General features: G+C 58.3%; 1 protein-coding gene and 1 long non-coding RNA gene across 13 annotated transcripts; one reads left to right on the plus strand and one right to left on the minus strand.

The window, feature by feature from the left end:
- The first annotated feature begins 2,581 nt into the window (after positions 1-2,581).
- Positions 2,582-18,815, plus strand: PDLIM2 (PDZ and LIM domain 2). Of its 12 annotated transcripts, none has more exons than XM_077943169.1 (10): positions 2,582-2,759; positions 5,034-5,128; positions 5,809-5,960; positions 9,169-9,238; positions 9,363-9,508; positions 9,668-9,746; positions 13,574-13,650; positions 13,870-14,015; positions 15,786-15,903; positions 18,250-18,815. In XM_077943169.1, the coding sequence occupies exons 2-10, from the start codon at positions 5,036-5,038 to the stop codon at positions 18,425-18,427; spliced, it is 1,059 nt and encodes a 352-aa protein (XP_077799295.1). In that variant the 5' UTR covers positions 2,582-2,759; positions 5,034-5,035; the 3' UTR covers positions 18,428-18,815. The 12 variants fall into 12 exon arrangements, 9 of the variants coding, with proteins under 9 accessions (XP_077799295.1, XP_015000444.3, XP_015000445.3 ...); XR_013397127.1 differs by having other exon boundaries at positions 2,697-3,965; positions 13,574-13,669; XR_013397126.1 differs by lacking the exon at positions 18,250-18,815 and adding an exon at positions 17,284-17,533 and having other exon boundaries at positions 2,697-3,965; positions 15,786-16,402.
- Positions 17,407-18,856, minus strand: LOC144330738 (uncharacterized). Its single transcript, XR_013397159.1, has 2 exons — positions 17,996-18,856; positions 17,407-17,529 (listed from the first exon to the last, which is right to left on the minus strand). It is a non-coding gene; the product is annotated as an uncharacterized LOC144330738 (long non-coding RNA).
- Positions 18,857-20,021: the final 1,165 nt, after the last annotated feature.

Genomic DNA, 20,021 nt, shown 5'->3' on the forward strand with positions numbered 1-20,021 from the left:
GCTGGGAGACAGGTGGGACAGGTGTGTGTGTAAGGGGAGGATGGAAAAACACCGTTATTACCTCCAAAGATCTCTGCCTTTGGGTGTCAGGCAGGCTGGGATAGCCCCCACGATTGGGCAGCTGTGTGGCAAGAAGTGCTGGGAGAATGAACAGTGCCAGGCCCTGGTAGCAGGGAGCCATCAGAGATGGGGGACTGAATGTGGCCTTGTTTGCAGACTGTTTTGATTCTGGAGCTGCCACCGTGGGGTTGCTGGGCTAGATGACATTTCTGACTGTTCTGCTGTTTTCCTTCTGTGTGTTCCATTTCCACACCGAAGCCCTTGTGTGTGTTTATTCTCCTCTTTGGGCTCAGGCTTTTGAGCAGTCCTTTGTGGGAAGCTGGGAGTGGTGAGGCACAGCCAGCCAAAACTACTCTTGAACAAGGGTTTTTGTTTTGTTTTGTTTTGTTTTTGTGAGATGGGGTCTCCTTCTTTCGCCCAGGCTGGAGTGCAGTGGCCGGATCTCGGCTTACTGCAGCCTCTGCCTCCCGGTTTCAAGCAATTTTCCCACCTCAGCCTCCTGAGTAGCTAGGATTACAGGGTTGCAGCACCATGCCCAGCTAATTTTTGTAGTTTTAGTAGAGACAGAGTTTCACCATGTTGGCCAGGCTGGTCTTGAACTCCTGACATTGGGTGATCCACCCACCTCAGCCTCCCAAAGTGCTGAGATTACGCACGTGAGCCACTGCGCCTGATCTTCAACAAGGTTTTATAGTCCTGGAGCTTGCGGGTCCCTGTGGGATGACAGTGGTGGCATAGTCCAGGCAGAGTCCAGGCACTCTGCCAAGAAAGGCAGCTCCGTGTCTCAGCTGCTGCTGAGAGGTGAGCAGGGCACCAGGGCCTCTCCGGGTGTTACCTAACGTGAGCCTCACCATGGCAGGTTATGATTCCATTTTGCAGAGGGAGAGACCCAGGCTCTGAGAAATTAAGCTTTCTAGGTCACATCATTATTAAATGCTGAAGTCAGGTCTACCTCACTTCCTGAAATCTACTAAATGCCCAGGCAGCCCTCATCCAGGGGCCCTTGGAGAAGGAAGGTCATGTGTGAGGTCAGGGACTTCTCTAGGGCGGCCCAGGGTTGGGCCGCTTTTATGTTCTTCCTGGCAATCCTGTCTTCTAGGCCTGTCACCTAAGGGAGGTGTGAAGAGGTGGTGGCTGGAGTGAAAGGTGGTGGTGCCCAGTTCTGTCAGGACAGAGGGGAGGGGCTCATGGTTGACAGGGCAGTGGCCTAGCCCTGGCTGGTTTCTTGAACCTGGGTGCGGCCTGACCCAGCAGGGGTTAAACAGCGGCTGGAAGAACGAGTCCTCCATCCACCTCCATCCTCACCCTGGTCTGGTTCTAAATGGGCAGGTCCAGCCCATCCTGGCCTAGAAACGACCATTCTTCAGAACCCACTGGCCGGGTTGCCGTTCCCCCATCCCAGCTCTTATTTCATGAACTCCCTGATGCCCTCATAAAACATATCAGGACTGAGGCCTCCTCTCCCTGGGACAGAGACCAACTCCATACCCTCTCTTTGATGGAGCGCTGGCACCTCCCGCAGCTAACAAACCCTCCAACCCTGGGCTGTCTGCACCACAGTCCTGCCTGAAAGATGCTTCTGTGCCTCGACCTGGCCTGAGTCGGGGGGGCGGGGGGTGAAGGGAGGATCAGAGGCTGCTGGGGATGGCTCACCCATGAGAGGGGAGGGCGGTGACGTGGCTTACCCAGGGCCACGGAGAGGCTACGAGCAGGACATGTCCCCTTCTGTGCCAGAGTTGTGCCCTGCCTGCATCCGCTGACTTGTCTTTGTGGTGGGTTTTGTGAATTCACAACCCACCCATCAGAAAGCCCTGCCAGATGAACCTGGGGCTGTTTGTAGAGTCTGTCCAAGGTATGCAGGAGGGGCTCTCTGAGGAAATGATTGGCTTTTGTTTGGTTCACTCTCCATTCCCAGAGGCAAGTGTAGTACCTGGTGCTCAGTACTTACTGTCGCTCAGTACTCACTGGTGCTCAGTACTCACTGGCGCTCAGTACTCACTGAATGAATGCTGTTGGAATGATTGCGTGGAAGAACTGAATGGATGAATTTCCCTTCCTTTGGGTCCCTTCCCAGGAGTCCCCTCCCCATTTGAGGCAGGGACTCTGTTTGACACCTCTGTGCCATCCTTGGCTTTTGCCTGTGGCCAAGCAATTTTTACAACAGAAGGGTAAGCGGCACATTATCCCCATTTTCCACATGGGGAAACTGAGGCCTGGAGGAGCTGAGGAAGTTGCTGAAGGTCACACAGCCGGTGAGACGCAGCTGTGCACTTGGGGGCTAGTGTGTGCCCCCGGGGCTGTGCTCACCCTACCTGTAGTTGCCTTTTCCCTCAAGAGGCTTCCAGTCTAGTCAGGGAGGTGGAACAGGTGCAATCAGGCCAGGTGGTCATGCCAGGAGGCTGGAAACCAGCCAGTGGGAGAGGAGTTTGCACGGCCAGGACAGAGGCTGTGGGAGGAGGGGGGCTGAAGTGTGAACGCGGGGAGGCTGAGACGAAGGCACGGGCAGGTGAGGGGCGTGGGGAGGCCACTCTTCACAAGTGAGCGTGGAGGGAATGACTCACACCTGAGGCAGGTGAGGCACAGCTGCACCCACAGGTGTGATCCCCTGAAAACACAGCAGCTTGGCAGCCAGAGGCGAAGTGGAGACCCAAGGAGAGGCGGCTCTGTGGCCCTGAGGTCCCCTGGGAGAGGGTTGTCAGGTACAGCTCCTCCTCCCTAAGTTGGCACCTGGGTCCCCTCCTTGGCTGCCCTCTCCTCATCCTTACAGCCTGAGCTCCAGATGCTTGAAAGAGGACGGGGGAGAGGGCAGGAAGGGGTGTGAAGGCCTGCAGAGAGGGTGAGGTGAGGGCCCACGGGAACGGGAAGGTACCAGCCTAGAGGTGGGGGTGTCCGGTGAACCCCCAGCCAGGAGGCTCTCTCTCCATCTCCTAGGGTCCCTGCGGGTCCCCTTTCCAGGCAGAGAAGTTCCAGGCAGAGAAGTTCTGCGCTGGCGAGAAACCAGCGCTCAGGAAGGGAGTTGGCGGGAGGAGGGTGGCCTTGGTTTGGGATTTGTGGGTGTCAAGGCCGCATCTGCGCCAGCTTCCGAGCCTGGAGTAGGTGGAGAAGCCAGGCGGACCGCAGACGCACCCAGGCAGCCCACCCTGCCCAGGGCTTGGGGATGAGGAGCGGGAGAGCGCGGCCGGCGTGGGAAAGCTTTATGGGGCTGCCCCCTCGGCCGTCTGCGAACTGGGGCGCGGGGCCGTCACTGGACCGGCTCCGCTGTGCCCCGGGCGGTCGGGGGCATGCGGGCGCTCCGGGGAAGATGAGGGCGCCACCGGCTGGACGGCCGCAGCCTGCAGAGGGCCCTGGGGACAGCCTGCCCCATCCCCCCGGCGGGCTCGGGCCAGGTGGCAGCGCCTGGGCTCGCCGCGCGGAGGCGGCGGCTTCCCGGGCCAGGGGCGGCGGCAGGGGCGGCCCCGGGATCACATGGGCGGAGGCAGGTCCCAGGGCCCCGGGCGGACTCTCCCCAGAGTCGGGCAGACCGCAGCGGGAGCGGCGGCGTCTCCTCGCCCTCTCTCCCTCCCGGGCCTGGGCGCCCAGCCCGACAGGTGAGCGGCAGCCAGGTGAGCGTGCCCACCTGCACCCCTCCGCGCGGCCCGCCATCTCCGGCGCCCGGTTCCTCTCCGCGCCCCTATCGGCGCGGGACCCTGGCCTCGTTCCCGGCCCGGCTCCTTGGAGCCTCGCATCGGCGGGGGCGCCCCCGCGGGTTGAACTCTCCCCGGCCGGCGCGCTCCTCCTCCAGCCCCCGGCCCGCAGGGTACTTTGCCCTCAGAGCGAAGGAGGCACCAGAACTGGGAGAGCCGGGCCATCCAGCTGGGCACCTCCCCGCGGCGCCCGCAGCGCGGAGTCCACTGACCGGCTCAAAGGTCTGGGAATCTCAGGGTGGCCGTCAGTCGCCAGAGCCAGCCTCGGGGACTGGGGTGGCGGCGGTGCGGGGTACAGAGGCCAGGCCTGGGCCCAAGGGGAAGGCAGCCGGGGATGGAGCGGACAGACCGCTGGTGCTCTTGATAGATTCTCGCAGCGCTTGCGTCCCGGGCAGCCCCAGGATGGGTGCTGGGCAGGGTGGTGCCCAGCCTGGTACCGCGGCTTCCTGCCTGGGTTGGCTCCTGGTTCCAGAGCTAGAGGCTCAGGAAATCCCACAAGGGTCTGTCTGCAGGGGCACTTCCTTGCCCAGCAGAGGGGCTATGGATGGGAGGCCTGTCACCACAGCTGTCTGTTGGGCAGCATCAGGAATCTAGGGTGGGTGTGCCCAGTTTGACAGATGAACCCTGGCCTCCTTGCCCTGGCAGCAGGCCCCTGGGGGAGGTGGGGAGCCTGGTCTTGCCCGTGTGAGCCACTTTGCCAAGAACGCGGTGGGCAGCTAGGAGGCCCCTGTGAAGACCCAGCCTCACCCCACCAGCCCCTCACCTGGCCAGTGACTTACACAGTCTGTACTGATGCCAGCCTGTTCCTCCTGCTTCCTGAGCCCTCCTCTCCCTAGGCCACTCACCAGCCCTCCCCAAGAGTGGAGAGGAAGTACCGTGTGCTGTGGGTTTTGGGGACAGGAAGCAAGCGCTAGTGGGACTGAGCCCTGATGGTGGAGGAGGGGAGACGGAGGCGGTGCTGGCATCTCTTCCACTTGCCAGCCCCTGCCCCCCATGCTCCAATAAGCCCCCCACCTGGCAGCCTGGGCCGCCCCCTCCTGGGAGTCGCTCCCTGGGCTGAAGCCTAAGGAAGGGAGAACACAGAGGCATGGCTTCCCAGGGTGGGGGGAAGTGAAACAGGGGTGAGGGAGGGAGTTAACCACTTCCTCTACCCACCCCAGAGACCCTGAGTAGCTGTCCGGGAGCTGTCGTGCCCTCTCTTTCTCCCTTTGGCCCCTCTCCTGCTGCCTTACAGTACCCCCAGAGCCGGGCGGGGGCACGGACTTCACCTCCTGGTCCTGTGTTCCCCAGGTATGGCGCTCACAGTGGATGTGGCCGGGCCAGCGCCCTGGGGCTTCCGTATCACAGGGGGCAGGGATTTCCACACGCCCATCATGGTGACCAAGGTAAGGATGGTGGCTCCAAGAGGTGAGGGGGTCCTGCCAGAAGTGAGGTCAGCCGTGTTCATGCCACTCGGCACAGAAGGCTTGCTTTTTCTGTTCTGGGGCCAGGGACCTACTGCTGCCCGGCGTGCTGGCTGCAAGGGAGCCGTGGCCCTTTGCCACGGGGATGTGGTGGCCACTTCAGGAACAGACCTTGGGAGTGAAAAGGAACTGGGCCGAGGACAGGGCCTGCTCTTGCCTCCCCAGTTGCCATCCCCACACCTGCAGGCAGCCATTTTGGGTGGTTACTAGAACAAGAGCCCTGGAGTTCTTGACAGTCTCCTCTTGACCCGGGCCGGGCTGGGAGCATTCGCAGGAGGGCTGTGCAGGCAGTCACCTGTAAGGTGTGATTTGCACGGGCAAGGCTCTCTATCCAAAAGTATTTCCAAGCACAGTTCCTGACATTCTGCCACTGCACGTTCTTTGGGAGGCTCATTAGAATGCCAATGTGGGGCGGCGGCTGCCACCTGTGCTTCTGGAGGGGATGGCTGATCATTTCGGTGTCATGAGCAGGCAGAGGGACGTGCAGGAGGGTGCAGGCAGGCCTAGGTCAAGCCAGCCTCTGTGTTTCTTGGGTAGCAGAGTGGGAAGTCCCTTCCCCAGGTGGGCCACGGTCTGAGCATACCAGCTTCTCATCCCTACAGGTGGCTGAGCGGGGCAAAGCCAAGGACGCTGACCTCCGGCCTGGAGACATAATCGTAGCCATCAATGGGGAAAGCGCGGAGGGCATGCTGCATGCCGAGGCCCAGAGCAAGATCCGCCAGAGCCCCTCGCCTCTGCGGCTGCAGCTGGACCGGTAGGGCCTCCAGCTCTGCAGAGCCTGTGGCATTCTCCTTCACCCCGCCACCCCCACAGAGCAGCCCTTGCTCCTGCCCATGGCCTAGAGCTCAGCCCTAAAGCGGCCTTCTTGGGCCCTCTCCACACCTCGGTGAGAAGGTCCTGGGCTCTGCTTCCTGCAGCAGGGTGGGCTGAGGGGTGTTCCTGTGCCTGGTTGGGTAAAGGTGGGCGCCAGGCTGGGCGTGCAGTCACAGGCTGGGCAGGGCGAGCTGGCACCAGCCACCTGGAAGCCCGGGTTTGACTGGTTCCCAAGAGTGTGCAGGGCACAGGGCGTGGGCATGAAGTGGGTTGAAGAGGGGAAACTTCTGGGATAGGTATGCCCGAGGCTGGTCCCCAGGACTCCTGCCTCCAACAGAGTATGGCCTTTGTTTAGTTCCCAGCTGGAAGTGAGGACCTGGGGGGCTCGTTCCTCATAGAGCCTGTCTGTTCCTCCCCATCATGGCTCTGGGCCCTGCTGGTGAAGTTGGATTTCCCATCCTGGGCCTTACTCCTAGGGTTTTGAGCCTATAAGCCAAGGTGGGGCCAGGGTGGGGCCTGGAGGCCAAGCTATAGGGGGAACAGGTGGCTCCCTGGGGTGGGGCTTCGCAGTGAGTCACAGATCAGGAATGCCAGGAGATTCCCAAGTCAGGAGAGCCCTCTGCACGGGCCTGGAACATGAGTCAGACACCTCTTGCGTCCTGGCCACCCCTACATTGTCCTGCTCTCTTCAGCCCTACCAAGCCCCTCCTTCTCCAACTGCCCTGCCCTGTGGTGTGGCAGAAGCTGACTCTATTCATGTCGCTCAGGTCCCTGGGTGTTTGCAGCAGTTGGGACCCCGAGAAAGAGGGTAGAGAGAACCTCATGGTTTCTGGGAATGGGGCGACACCGTCTCTTCCTCTGGGGTTCTCTGGAGGGTTCAGGGCTCCGGGGAGGTAGGTAAGCCTGGCCTGTAAGTCAGGCCTCTGGTTCTGCACCAGACAAGCCCAGACTCCAGTCTTTTAACTTTTTTTTTTTCTGAGACAGAGTCTTGCTCTGTTGCCAGGCTGGAGTGCAGAGGCGTGATCTCGGCTCACTGCCACCTTTGCCTCCTGAGTTCAAGCGTTTCTCCTGACTCAGCCTCCCAAGTACCTGGGACTACAGGCACGTGTCACCACGCCCAGCTAATTTTTGTATTTTTAGTAGAGATGGGGTTTCACCATGTTGGCCAGGATGGTCTCGATCTCCTGACCTTGTGATCCACCCGCCTCGGCCTCCCAAAGTGCTGGGATTACAGGTATGAGTCACCGCGCCTGGCCCAGTCTCTTAACTTTTGCTGACGTGCCTCCCCCATCTCCGGCCTCCTACCCTCCCCAGGTGGCCTCTCTGGCATCAGAAGCCCTGGGGCAGGAAGCAGGGCTCCAGGCTGGAGCCAGAGCCTGCGCTCCCCTCACTCTGATCCCACGGCTCTCCCAGGAAGCTGAGGGTCCTGTTGCCTTACATCTCTAGAAGCAGCCTTACGGCCAGGAATGCGTGGCAGGATGGGACGAGGCAGGCTGTCCCCTAGCCCTGACTTCAGTTACCTCCCACTCAAGGCTCCAGCTGGGTTCCACCCAGGGAGCTGGGAGGGGGGAGCCCCTCTCACTGGTGGGGAGCTAGGCCTGCTTGTCTGGAAGGAGGCAGGTGGGTCTCACCCTTTGTTTAACTGGGGAGACCCCTGAGGAAGGGATCAGGAGTGACGCTCTCAAAGGCACCCTGGCCTCCAGTGGGCAGGGTGCGCAGCTGGCCCAGTCACCATGGCCTCTAGAACTGGAGGCAGCTCACTTTCCCTCTCTGGGCTTCAGTTTCTCCATGGGTTAAAATATAAGGGATTATTTCTATGAAACCAGTAATCGGGCCAGGAGTGGTGGCTCACACCTGTAATCCCAGCATTTTGGGAGGCCAAAGTGGGCAGATCACCTGAGGTCAGAAGTTCAAGACCAGCCTGGTCAATGTGGCGAAACCCCGTCTCTACTAAAAACACAAAAATTAGCCAGGTGTGCTGGCAGACACCTGTAATCCCAGCTACTTGGGGGGCTGAGGCAGGGAGAATTGCTTGAACCCGGGAGGCGGAGGTTGCAGTGAGTCAAGATTGCGCCATTGCACTCCAGCCTGGGAGACAGAGTGAAACTCCATTTAAAAAAAAAAAAAAGTAATCTTCCCCCAAATCAATCTACAAACCGGAGGCTGAGTGACACCAGTGACAAAGTCCAGGCAAAACAGAAAAAAAAAAAAAAAAAAAAAGAGGGCAGGATAATGTGAGGACTCGAATAAAATTGAATGTTTGAACTTTCTGATGAAGTTTTATACATTCTACTTTTTAGAACCAAACTATCCTTTCTTTTTGGAGAGTGGGTTTTGTTGTTGTTGTCGTTGTTTGAGATGGAGTCTCACTCTGTCGCCCAGGTTGGAGTGCAGTGGTACAATTTTGGCTCACTGGAACCTCTGTCTCCCAGGGACAGGCAGTTCTCCTGCCTCAGCCTCCCAAGTAGCTGGGATTACAGGCATACGTCACTGTGGCCTGGCTAACCTTTTTTTTTTTTTTTAATTATAGACGGGATTTCACCTTGTTGACCAGGCTGGTCTTGAACTCCTGACTTTAAGAGATCCAACCTCCTCAGCCTCCCAAAGTGCTGGGATTATAGGCACGAGCCACTGTGCCCGGCTTTGGTGTTTTTTGAGACAGAATCTCGCTGTGTTGCCCAGGCTGGAGTGCAGTGGGGCAATCATGGCTCACTACAACCTCCGCCTCCTGGGCTCAAGTGATCCCCCCACCTCAACCTCCCAAGTAGCTGGGACTACAGGCATGCTCCACTATGTCCAGCTACTTTAAAAAAAATTTTAGTAGTGACGAGGTCTTCCTATGTTGCCCAGGCTGGTCTTGAACTCCTGGGCTCGAGCGATCCTCCTGCCTTGGCTTCCCAAAGCGTTGGGATGACAGGCGTGGGCCACTGTGCCTGGCCAACTGTCCTTTCTTTTAAGAAACCATGGTGGTTGTTGATGATAGTTGTTTGTCTTGAGTTTGAGAAAGTTAAAAGTTGACAACCTGATGTCCAAATTTTCTGTAGCTTTTACTGGTGTTGAGAACCAGATCTGGGAACAGTTTTGGCCTCTTTTGGGGGTTGCTGGGTGCAGGGCCCCTGTGTCACTACCTCCCTCTGTTGCCTCCTCAGGTCTCAGGCTGCATCTCCAGGGCAGACCAATGGGGACAGCTCCTTGGAAGTGCTGGCGACTCGCTTCCAGGTAAGCTGGTGCCGTCCCCTGGGAGCCTCAGCACCCTGATCACTGGTGCATGAGAGCGAGGCCCGAGGGCAGGGCGGCCTCGGTGGGGCAGCCCTGCCTTTCCTGACATGGCCACTCTCCGCAGGGCTCCGTGAGGACACACACTGAGAGTCATTCCTCCCTAAGGTCCTCCTACTCCAGCCCAACCTCCCTCAGCCCGAGGGCTGGCAGCCCCTTCTCACCACCACCCTTCAGTAGCCCCCTCGCTGGAGAGGCGGCCATCAGCCGCAGGTGAGCACACGGTGGGTGGGCACCTTGGTCGTCTGGGCTGCCAGCTCCAGGCTGGCTCTTTGGAGTCTCAGGAGCTCTGTTCGGGGGAGCCTGGGGCAGCATCCTCCCTGGGCAAGCTGGGGGTGGCCCCGGCACACACTGTCTCTTTCCCACTTTCAGTTTCCAGAGTCTGGCGTGTTCCCCGGGCCTCCCTGCTGCTGACCGCCTGTCCTACTCAGGCCGCTCCGGAAGCCGACAGGTGAGGCTCTGTAGGGGAGGACAGGCTGGAGGAACAGAAACACCTCCTGTTCCTGTGGGTTGCCAGTGCCCCGGGACTGCAGGCCCACCTGGGCAGCCAGGGCCTCCTTTGCCTGGCGACAGGCATGCTCTGCTCCTGAGCCAGGGAGGCCACGCTTCTGGTCGTGGGCCACATGTGCTGTGCCCAAGACCTGCCTGGCAGTGCCCAGTGGCCTGTCCATCTCCTGCACCCCTCTGACCACCCCTCTCTTCTCCCCTCCCCTTATTCCCCTCCCCTTATTCCCCTCCCCTCATCCCCCTCCCCTCATCCCCCTCCCCTCCTCCCCCTCCCCTCATCCCCCTCCCCTCCCATCCTGCTGACTTCCTCCTGCCTGTGTGTTTCTCTTGGGCTGCGGCTGAAATAGTTTCGCTGCTGTTGTTGGGATGATTCCCTTTAGGCTCTGGCTGCATCTCTCGAATACATTCCTCCCCATTCCAAGACCAGGGCCTGCCCGACTCCCACCCACACCCTCCTTTCCTCCTCTGACTCAGCCCAGAGATGCCCCAGTGGGACTGCGGTTCTGCCTGGAGCTGCTCTTGGCTGGTTCTGTCTCTTCCTCCCCCCACCCCCCATCCGACCAGCTCCCCTGGACTCTCTTCCAGCCAGGTGTCAGTGGCCACTGGTGACAGCCTAACCCCCTTCCTGGGTGGTATTTCTCCTCTTCAACGGTGGGGGATGGTGAGGGAGTGAGGCAGCCAACAGCCCTGGGCCGCAGCTGCTGGGGACGGCATCGGGGGCATGTCCAGCCTTTGGGGTGATGGGGATACAGCCCAGCTGCTGAGCCCTACCTTCGGGTTGATTCTGCATTACAGAAAGCAGAGCCTTTGAGGGTGGCCAGGGAGGGCAGTAGAACCCAGGGGCTCCAGAAGAGGAAGGAGCAGGATCTTTTTGGCGTGGGGAGTGGGGGGGCTTCTGAAGAGGGGATCCCTGGTGAGCTGCTGCATGCCTACCCAGGGGCCAGTCTGGCGTTGTGGTCATAGAGATGTATTCCATGGGTCCCCTTTGTTAAGGAATTGAAGATGCAGTTGTGGAGATAAGGCAAACTTGCAAAACAATTTTGGAGCAATTAGGCATTAAGCAGTGTGGTATTAATTACAAAAGCAGGAGGCGTTCTGGTGGGGGAGTTGGGGAAGGAAGGCTGTGTGACGAGTATTGCTGGACATTGGAGGTGGCGGCGGGAGGGTTTAGGGAAGGATGAGCAGGAGGCCCGACACGCTGGGAGATGGGGAAACAGTGGTCCAGGTGAGGCCTGGTGTACTGGGGCTGGGGGGTTTTTTAGGGGGAAGCTTTGTTCTGAGATAAGCCAGGAACGAGCTTGTCTCAGGGCTAGTCAGTGTCAGTCCTGGCTCCTTTCCGCAAAGCCTCTGGCGAGCTGTGGTCTCAGCAGGACCACATGCTCAAGGGCAAGGCTTCCTGAGCTTCCCCCTCGTGTTGCCCCCAGTCCAGGAAAATGAACGGTGTGGAAGGTACAGAGGCATGGATCCCAAACCAGCGGCAACACCTGAGAACTTGTTGGAAATTCAATTTCCCAGGCTCCAGCCTATACCCGCTGAGTTGGGCATGGGGCTTGCGGGTCACGTGTCCAGAGCTGGATGTGGGGAGACCCACCTGGGTCGGTCCCACCTCTGCCATGACGACTTGGACCAGTCCCTCTTCCTCTCCCTGGGCCTCAGGTCAGACTAGACGCTCCGAGTTCCCTTCTCTGACCTTGATGACTCTGCTCATTCCTTCAGCAAATATTTGTCGAGCAGCTGCTTCATGTCAGACACTCATCTGGGCTCTGGGGATGCACTCGTGGAAAAACAGAGTGACACCTCTGACCTTATGGAGCTGACGTTCTAGTCTACAAATGAGGCTGTGGTCCCACAGCTGCCTCTTGAGAATCACTGTGTAGCTGGGTGCTGTAACACATGCCTGGAGTCCCAGCTACTCAGGAGGCTGGGGCGGGAGGATTGCTTGAGCCCAGGAATCCAGACCCAGTTTGGGCAACATAGTGAAACCCCATCTCTTTAAAAAAAAGAAAAAAAAAAAAAAAAAGTCACTTACACTCAAGAGTCTTAAAAGCTCTAAGAAGTCCCATGAGAAAGAAACCCACTTAATTTTTCTTTAGATCCTAAACTTGTTGAACAGCAAAATTTCTCTTCTGTGAAGGCAAGGGTCCCTAACCGCTAACCGCCTGGGAGGAAGGGAGGGAGGAGAAAGGCATTGCCTCTCCCAGTGGGGGAGCTGGGCTCCTTCTCTGGGCCGGGCAGTCTGGTGGGAGTGTATGGGAGGAATGCTGTGAGCTAGAGAGGCAGGAGTGCTGTGTCCTTGTGGCCTCCTGACATGGCCAAGGCTGCAGAGAGCCGGAGGCTCAGGATGCCCTTATGGTGCCTCTGGAAATTACAAGTTCCCTTTGCTGGTAATCACATGCCTTGGTGAGCGGAGGCCAAGTGGGAAAAGCCCCTCTCCCTCTGGCTGGGAATGAGGACTTGCCTCATGGAGGGATCCTGGGCCGGTGCCCCAGGCAGGGCCCATGGTGGTCTGTCTGGAGATGTGATGTGGCTCTTGAGTACCTGCAGAAACTATCTCTAGGTCCTTCAGGTGACCGCACAGCCCCAGGCAGTTGCCCTGCAGCCCAGGTGTGGAGTCCCAGCCCTGCCTCTGATGCTTCAGGTGGCTTAGACCAGCCACTTTGCCCTTCTGACCTGCAGTCTCCTTATCTATAGAACGTTTTACCGACGGACCCTGAGAGCAGAGCAATGTGAGGGGAATTGCTGGTGGGGCGAGGGTCTAGGGCTGTTTTCTTAAGATCCAGAAGTTTTTGCTTTAGCTTAAGGATTTATGCAATTTTCCATCTAGCTTCATAATTCATCCATGACTTTGAATTTTAAAATGGAGAGAAGTTGGCTTCCCAGGAAATGGTGCCCCTGGCCCTGGGCACCGGCCCGCCTGGCTGTCTCCAAGGCTCTCCTTCCCAGTGGCTGGTGCGGGCTCCTGGAGCTCAGTTGAGTCCCATTGGGTTGGCAATGGACAGGGAGCAGGGGAGTGCGGAGTACAGAGATGCAGGCTGGAAATTGGCCTCCAGGAACAACGGTGAGGTTGAAGGTGAGATTTCCATGTTGGGAGCACATGGAAGAGCCCCAGATGGACAGGGCACACCTGGAGATGGGCATTGCTGCCAGGGTGTGGCCCAGGGAGGGCTCGGCTGCCCAAAGCTCCATGGGGCAGGCCCAGACCTCCCAGCAGAGCAGGGACAGGCTGGTCAGCCTAGACCCCCGCCTCTCGGGAGAGGAACCAGCTCTCCTTGGGAAGACGGCCTCTGCCCCCGCTGGCCCTGGCTCCCAGGGGACCTCGACCCCTTGCTTCATCCCTTTATGTTTCCATCTCCTCAGTGCAAAAGGGCAGCATGCTTCCTCTCTGCTGGTTCTGTGGGATCCGAGCCAGGCCCCAGTGTGCAATGTCTTTGCACACAGATAATAGCGGGCGTGACAGAGGACTCTGTGCTTAGCTGTCACCTGCTGCCTTCCTGCTGCCTGGTCCCCGGCAGAACCCACATGCCTCCCTCACCCTCTGGGCCCTGGCAGTCTCTGTGCCCTGGCTCCAAGGGAAGGGGCAGGGGGCCTGCTGGTCAGCGAGGGCCGGGAAGCCCGACACTCTGGCTCCGAGGGAAGGGGCAGGGGTGTGCTGGTCGGCGGGGGCCGGGGGCCCCCTGGTGTCGGGCCTGGGAACAGCCGGGCTAGGCCCTCCTGGGTGTGTTGGTCCAAGGCTCCGGCCCTGACTCCTCCCCGACTGCCTCCTCCCCACAGGCCGGCCTTGGCCGAGCTGGCGACTCGGCGGTGCTGGTGCTGCCGCCTTCCCCAGGCCCTCGTTCCTCCAGGCCCAGGTACCAGCAGGCCCGGAGGGTCGGGTGGGGTCTTGGAAGGCTGGGAGGAGCTGGAGGGAGATGGGTTTCCCCGAGAGGGATGGGGTCCTCCAGGCCCAGTTGGTTCCTCCACCTCCCAGATTCCTCCCCCTCCCCCACTCTCTTCTCCTGTCCTCCACCCCCTTGCTTGCCTAAGCCCCGGCAAGGGACCCTCATTCCTGGCTGCCGCCCACCCAACAGCGTGGACTCGGAAGGGGGAAGCCTCCTCTTGGACGAGGACTCGGAAGTCTTCAAGATGCTCCAGGAAAATCGCGAGGGTCGGGCGGCCCCCCGACAGTCCAGCTCCTTTCGGCTCTTGCAGGAAGCCCTGGAGGCTGAGGAGAGAGGTGAGGGCCTCGGGGGCTGGGGAGGGGAAGGAGATTCCCTCCCATATCCTGGGCCCTGACTGGATGGGTCAGTGAACCAGTGTTCTTAAGTGCCTGTGAGGCGCTCACCCCGGGACTAGGCATGGAGCCCAGCAGGGCGCGGAGCCCCAGCTCCCTTAAGGAGCTGACGGTCTGGGAGGGTCACCAGCGTGCTCCCAGACAGTAGTGGGCAGTAGCTGGCTGGGATGGGAAAGTGTCATTCGAGTGATAAAAGCCGTGGCGGGGCCTGAGGCTGGGCCTCCAGGGAGGGCTTCTTGGAGGAAGAGGGATTTGACTTGGCCTCTTGGCCTCAGAAAAAAACATCAAGACTTAAACAGCATTAAGATGTTGGCAGGAAGCACTGTGGAAGGTGGAGGCTGGCGGCCAGAGGGCTTTGGGGTGTGGGAGCAGGAGAATGGGGGCCTGATAGCATGGCAGGGCACCAGTGGAGGCCAAGCCCCTGCAGTGAGGGCCCTCAGGAACCAGGCTGAGGAGTGCCCAGGAGAGCCATTAAATACAGATGCCAGGCGAGCAGGACATACGGAGGCTTGCCAGAGTTCAGTTATTCATGTGAACAGACACTGACTGTGTCCATCCGAGGGACCAGATGTGTGCAGAGTTTGGGGATAGAAGGTGACCATGACCTCACTCCTGTCCTTGGGGAGCTCCGTTCACTGGGGCAGACAGGCCTGGCCGGCTCCCATGGAAGTGGGCGCTGCTATGGGAGTTCCTATAGACGCTCAGCACCAATGCCCTTTAGAACAGCAGGGAGATGGGGAGGGAGGCAACAGGACAGGCAGGAGAGTGACCAGAGAGGCTGCATAACTCATCCACGACCTTGAATTTTAAAATGGAGAGAAGTTGGCTTCCCAGGAAATGGTGCCCCTGGCCCTGGGCACCGGCCCACCTGGCTGTCTCCAAGGCTCTCCTTCCCAGTGGCTGGTGCGGGCTCCTGGAGCTCAGCTGAGTCCCACTGGGGTGGCAATGGACAGGGAGCAGGGGAGTGGGGAGTAGCGATGCAGGCTGGAAATTGGCCTCCAGGAACAACAGTGAGGTTGAAGGTGAGATTTCCATGTTGGGAGCACATGGAAGAGCCCAGATGGACAGGGCACACCTGGAGATGGGCAGGTAGCTGGTTCTAATGCTGATGTTTAGCTCCAAGGGGCATTTGCAGAGGCATGGGGGTGGGGTGAGAAGGTTTGGAGCAAATCTTGTCTGTTTTGACCCTGAGGCCTCAGAAGGTCCCAGGAGGCAGCACAGGGAGAGGGCAGTGCCTTTGCCAAGGCAGCCTCAGTGTCCTTAGCTGCAGGCAGGGGTGACAGCTGCCCCATAGCCCTGGGCTTCATCTTCGCGTGGCTTGAGAGCTCACATGCGATAATGCATGGAAAAGCCCTTTGAAAGCCACACCGAGGCATTGCACTCCTGTTGCCATCTCGGGTTATTATCTAATCACACTGTCATTACTGGGTCACTAGAGAAGGGAGCGCCTGCTTCACCTGACATGTCACACACTGAGCACAGACGGCCCCAGGTGGGCAAACTAGGCCTTGTACCTGCCTCCTTCATGCCCTTGCCCAGCCTCAGCCATGGGTCTGGCAATATCACCTTCCTCCTTACCCAGTGCCACTGTCAGTGTGACTTTAGGGGTCCTCTTATAAGGGTGCTTTCTAAGACCCCACCACCTTAGAGCATCTTTGGGAGGCTGCTGTGGTTGGTGGGCTCTCACCACATGTCTGTCTGCCCTGCCCTCAGGTGGCACGCCAGCCTTCCTGCCCAGCTCACTGAGCCCCCAGTCCTCCCTGCCCGCCTCCAGGGCCCTGGCCACCCCTCCCAAGCTCCACACTTGTGAGAAGTGCAGTACCAGCATCGCGTGAGTGTGGAGGAGGGTGGGGGACCTGAGCCTTGGCAGGGGAGTGGGGAGGGGGACAGGGCACTGGATGCTTTCAGGAAGGGCCGGGCCCATCGGGCTAGCACTGGGCACCCAGTCAGGGACCCTAGGGGAAGCAGTGTCCCACAGCTTTGGGGGCGTTAGTTACAGGCTTCTTAGGAGCCTGTGCTAGCTGCTTCCGGCTGCATCTCCTCCCTCTCCCTCTCCTCCTTTTCCCATCCCTTTTGATTTCTCTTCCATAATTTTAAAGCCTCTGGAGATCTCCCTGGAGGTACAGCACATCCTCCTGGAAAATCTTGATTTTTTTTTTTCCCCTTCCTCCCCCTTTGGAGCAGGCTAATATGGGCTCATTTTTCTTATTTTTCTTTTCCTTTTTTTTTTTTTTTTTTGAGACAGTGTCTCATTCTGTTGCCTGGGCAGGAGTGCAGTTGCACAATCTCGGCTATCTGCAACCTCCGCCTCCCAGGTTCAAGCTATTCTCGTGTCTCAGCCTCCCGAGTAGCTGGGACTACAGGCGCTCGCCACCACTCCCAGTTAATTTTTGTATTTTCAGTAGAGACGGGTTTTCCCCATGTTGGCCAAGCTGGTCTCGAAATCTTGACCTCAGGTGATCCGTCTGCCTCGGCCTCCCAAAGTGCTGGGATTACAGCTGAGCCACCGTTCCCGGCCGAGGTGGGTTCATTTTTCTCATTGGGTGGCATTTATAATGCAACCACATTCTCTGGAAGGTTGCTGAACACCACCCCCCTGCCCCCACCAACCCCTCTCTGGTAAATTTCTGAAGTGTATAGCGTGGGAGGGGCAGGTGATTGACTTTAGGCAAATCCCTTAACCTTTCTGGGCTTTAGTGTTTTCATCTACAGAGTGGGAGAATATCCAGTCCCCCTGCTGTGCACAGATAGGGAAAAGCATGTTTTCCATCCTGGTTCTCAAAGGTGTGTGCGTCGGGTCCCTTGGTGGATTTGTTAAATGCCGATGGCTGGGCCCACCCCACAGCCTCCTCTCCAGGAGGCCAGCAGGCCCGAGAATGTGCATTTCTTACGAATTCCCCAGTGATGCCGATGCTGCTGGCTGTGGGACCCAGGACCACACTGAGAATCACTGCTCTGTGAAAAATCCAGGCAATGTGGGACAGACTGGTCGGTCTTTGTGTGGGAGGAACAACTTTTTAAAAAAACTTTAATATTTTTTTTGGCCGGGCGCGGTGGCTCAAGCCTGTAATCCCAGCACTTTGGGAGGCCGAGACGGGCGGATCACGAGGTCAGGAGATCGAGACCATCCTGGCTAACAGGGTGAAACCCCGTCTCTACTAAAAAATACAAAAAACTAGCCGGGCGAGGTGGCGGGCGCCTGTAGTCTCAGCTATTCGGGAAGCTGAGGCAGGAGAATGGCGTGAACCCGGGAGGCGGAGCTTGCAGTGAGCTGAGATCCGGCCACTGCACTCCAGCCTGGGCGACAGGGCGAGACTCCGTCTCAAAAAAAAAAAAAAAAACTTTAATATTTTTAATAGAGTTCCACTCTGTCGCTCAGGCTGGAGTGCAGTGGTGCCGTCATGGCTCACTGCAGCCCTGAACTCTTGGGCTCGAGCGATCCTCCCATTTCAGCCTCCTGAGTAGCTGGGACTACAGGCGTGTACCACCATACCTGGCTAATTTTTAAATTTTTTGTAGAGATGAGGTCTTGCTATGTTGCCCAGTTTGGTTTCAAACTCCTGGCCTTAAGTGATCTGGCCATCTGGGATCCCAGGCGTGGATTACAGGCGTGAGCTACTGGGCCTGGCTTTTTTTTTTTTTTTTTTTTTTTTTAATTAGGCATCCCAGCAGTGGCAGCGGTGGTGGGGGTATGTGGTGTTAGGGGGTTCATCAAAGTGAGATTCCTGCGTGCAGCTTCAAGAGTCAAGAGCCGGGTGCGGTGGCTCACGCCTGTAATCCCAGCACTCTGGGAAGCTGAGGAGGGTGGATTATCTGAGGTCGGGAGAGCAAGACCATCCTGGCTAACACGGTGAAACCCCGTCTCTACTAAAAATACAAAAAATTAGCCAGGTGTGGTGGCACATGCCTGTTATCCCAGCTACTCGGGAGGCTGATGCAGGAGAATCGCTTGAACCTGGGAGGTGGAGGTTGCTGTGAGCTGAGATCACGCCATTGCACTCCAGCCTGGGCAACGAGAGGAAAACTCCGTTTAAAAAAAAAAAAAAAAAGTCAAGTCTCTGAGAAGGTTTTGGACTCTATCCAGGTCCTGACGCTACAGTGGGGACCAGGCCCCTGGGCGTGGTGGCCTCTTGCTTGGTGCTGCGGCTCTGAGCTAAATCCTCTCCCTCCCCTGCAGGAACCAGGCTGTGCGCATCCAGGAGGGCCGGTATCGCCACCCCGGCTGCTACACCTGCGCCGACTGTGGGCTGAACCTGAAGATGCGCGGGCACTTCTGGGTGGGTGATGAGCTGTACTGTGAGAAGCATGCCCGCCAGCGCTACTCCGCACCTGCCACCCTCAGCTCTCGGGCTTGAGCCCACCATGCCCTCTGCCTGCCTCCCTGCTGGGCCAGGGTCATGCCTATATAAGCTGGCATGGCAGGGACAATGGTGGGCAGTTGCTCTTACATGAGCTAAGTTTGGAGACCTGAGGCCCCTTTGTCCTCACTGGGTGGGCCAAGGTCTGGGACCTGTGTTGGACTGTGGGAGTCTCACCCTCACCTTGCCAGGCCTCTCCCCTGCAGGACTGGTACTGCACTAGTCTGAGGTGGCCACTGCCTTTGATGAACCTTTGTGTGCCAGGGTCTAAGTAGGGTCGAACACAGAAGTGGGAAGGAGAGAGGTGGGCCAGGGGCTAATGGTGTCACTGTGTAAAGTTTTTGACTTATGAGCTGTATAAATATATGAATACGGACAAAATAAAGTGGATGTCCCTTCCTTTCTTTCCTACCGCCAGCCCTGGGTATGACCTGCTCCCCCCACTGGGTGGAGGGTCTTTATGAAATGTACATTTCTTCTTTTCCCTCCCTCAAATCCCACCCCTGCCAGTTGCCTGCACCTCACATTTCCCGTGGAACGGCCTTGCCTTTTAGGTTGGGGGTCATGGTGTTCCTTAATCTTTTGGTAAAGATGCCCGTTGTACAGGAGGACCCTTGTGCTATGGAGGGAATGAGGTTGTCACTGGAAGCTTTGGAGGGGATGGTGGAGGGTGCCAAGCAGAGGGACGGGAGGAAGACCAGGAGACCCATCCAGCCAAGCTGGTGAGACAACCTGTGACCCTGAAGGCCGGCCACCCGCCAAGGGTTGGGCCCCCAGGGCCAGGTTGATCTACTGACACCTTCCACTTCTTTCCTGGGAGACTCTGCTGGCTTCATTGGTGATTGATTTGGAGGGGGGAAAAGAAAGGGCAGGGTGGCTCAGGCTGTAACCCCAGGTACTGGGGAGGCCTGAGGAGCCCTTGAGCTCAGGAGGTTGAGGCTGCCTTGAGCTATGATCATGCCACTGCATTCCAGCCTGGGAGAGAGAGAGACCTGTCTCTTGAAAAAAGAAAACACGAATGCATGTGGCCAGTGCCAGGTGAGCTGCCCTGGGGGTGCACTTGAGTTGAGGCAGGGGACAGTGGTCCCCCCTGCCAGCCTAGGATTTTGGGCCTGATTCACCCACTACCCCTAGTGCTAGTCCCAGAGGCTGCTGTGGAGGGGGCAGCCCCAGCTCTCTTTTCAGAGATCAAAGCTGGGCTTTCCAGGGTGCCTGGCTGGTCCCTGCCGGCAGCTTTGTGCTCTCTGGCTCTTTGTGGAAGGAATCTTGGCACAGATGTTTGTGTTGCCTCCTCAGGCACCTGTAGATATAATTTACACCATGATATCATCGTCTCACCTATTGCCTGGATGGCTGCCTGAGAAAGATCTTTATTTTTACAGAAAAGATCAAGGCTGTCTGGCTCAGGAATCTATGGGTCCCGGGCGCTGGTCAGAAACGGGGTAGCCTCTTTGGCGCCACCTAGTGTCCAGTGCAGCCCACGGCGGGGCCCATTCACGGGGCAACACTGGGCTTCTGGGCACAGTGGGAGTACGGAAGGATACAGCACTCCTCATGCTTTCCTGGAGGTAGAAGGCCAGTGGCAGCGACT

The sequence above is a fragment of the Macaca mulatta genome, chromosome 8 (genome assembly GCF_049350105.2).
Source record: "Macaca mulatta isolate MMU2019108-1 chromosome 8, T2T-MMU8v2.0, whole genome shotgun sequence".
Lineage (NCBI taxonomy): Eukaryota > Metazoa > Chordata > Mammalia > Primates > Cercopithecidae > Macaca > Macaca mulatta.

Excerpts from the sequence above, each read along its gene's own strand:
- PDLIM2 (XM_015144958.3), top strand. The coding sequence starts at position 3,218 with ATGAGGAGCGGGAGAGCGCGGCCGGCGTGGGAAAGCTTTATGGGGCTG. Across the intron at positions 5,129-5,808 it reads CGCCCATCATGGTGACCAAG|GTGGCTGAGCGGGGCAAAGC; the intron begins GTAAGGATGGTG and ends TCATCCCTACAG. Across the intron at positions 5,961-9,168 it reads CTGCGGCTGCAGCTGGACCG|GTCTCAGGCTGCATCTCCAG; the intron begins GTAGGGCCTCCA and ends TTGCCTCCTCAG.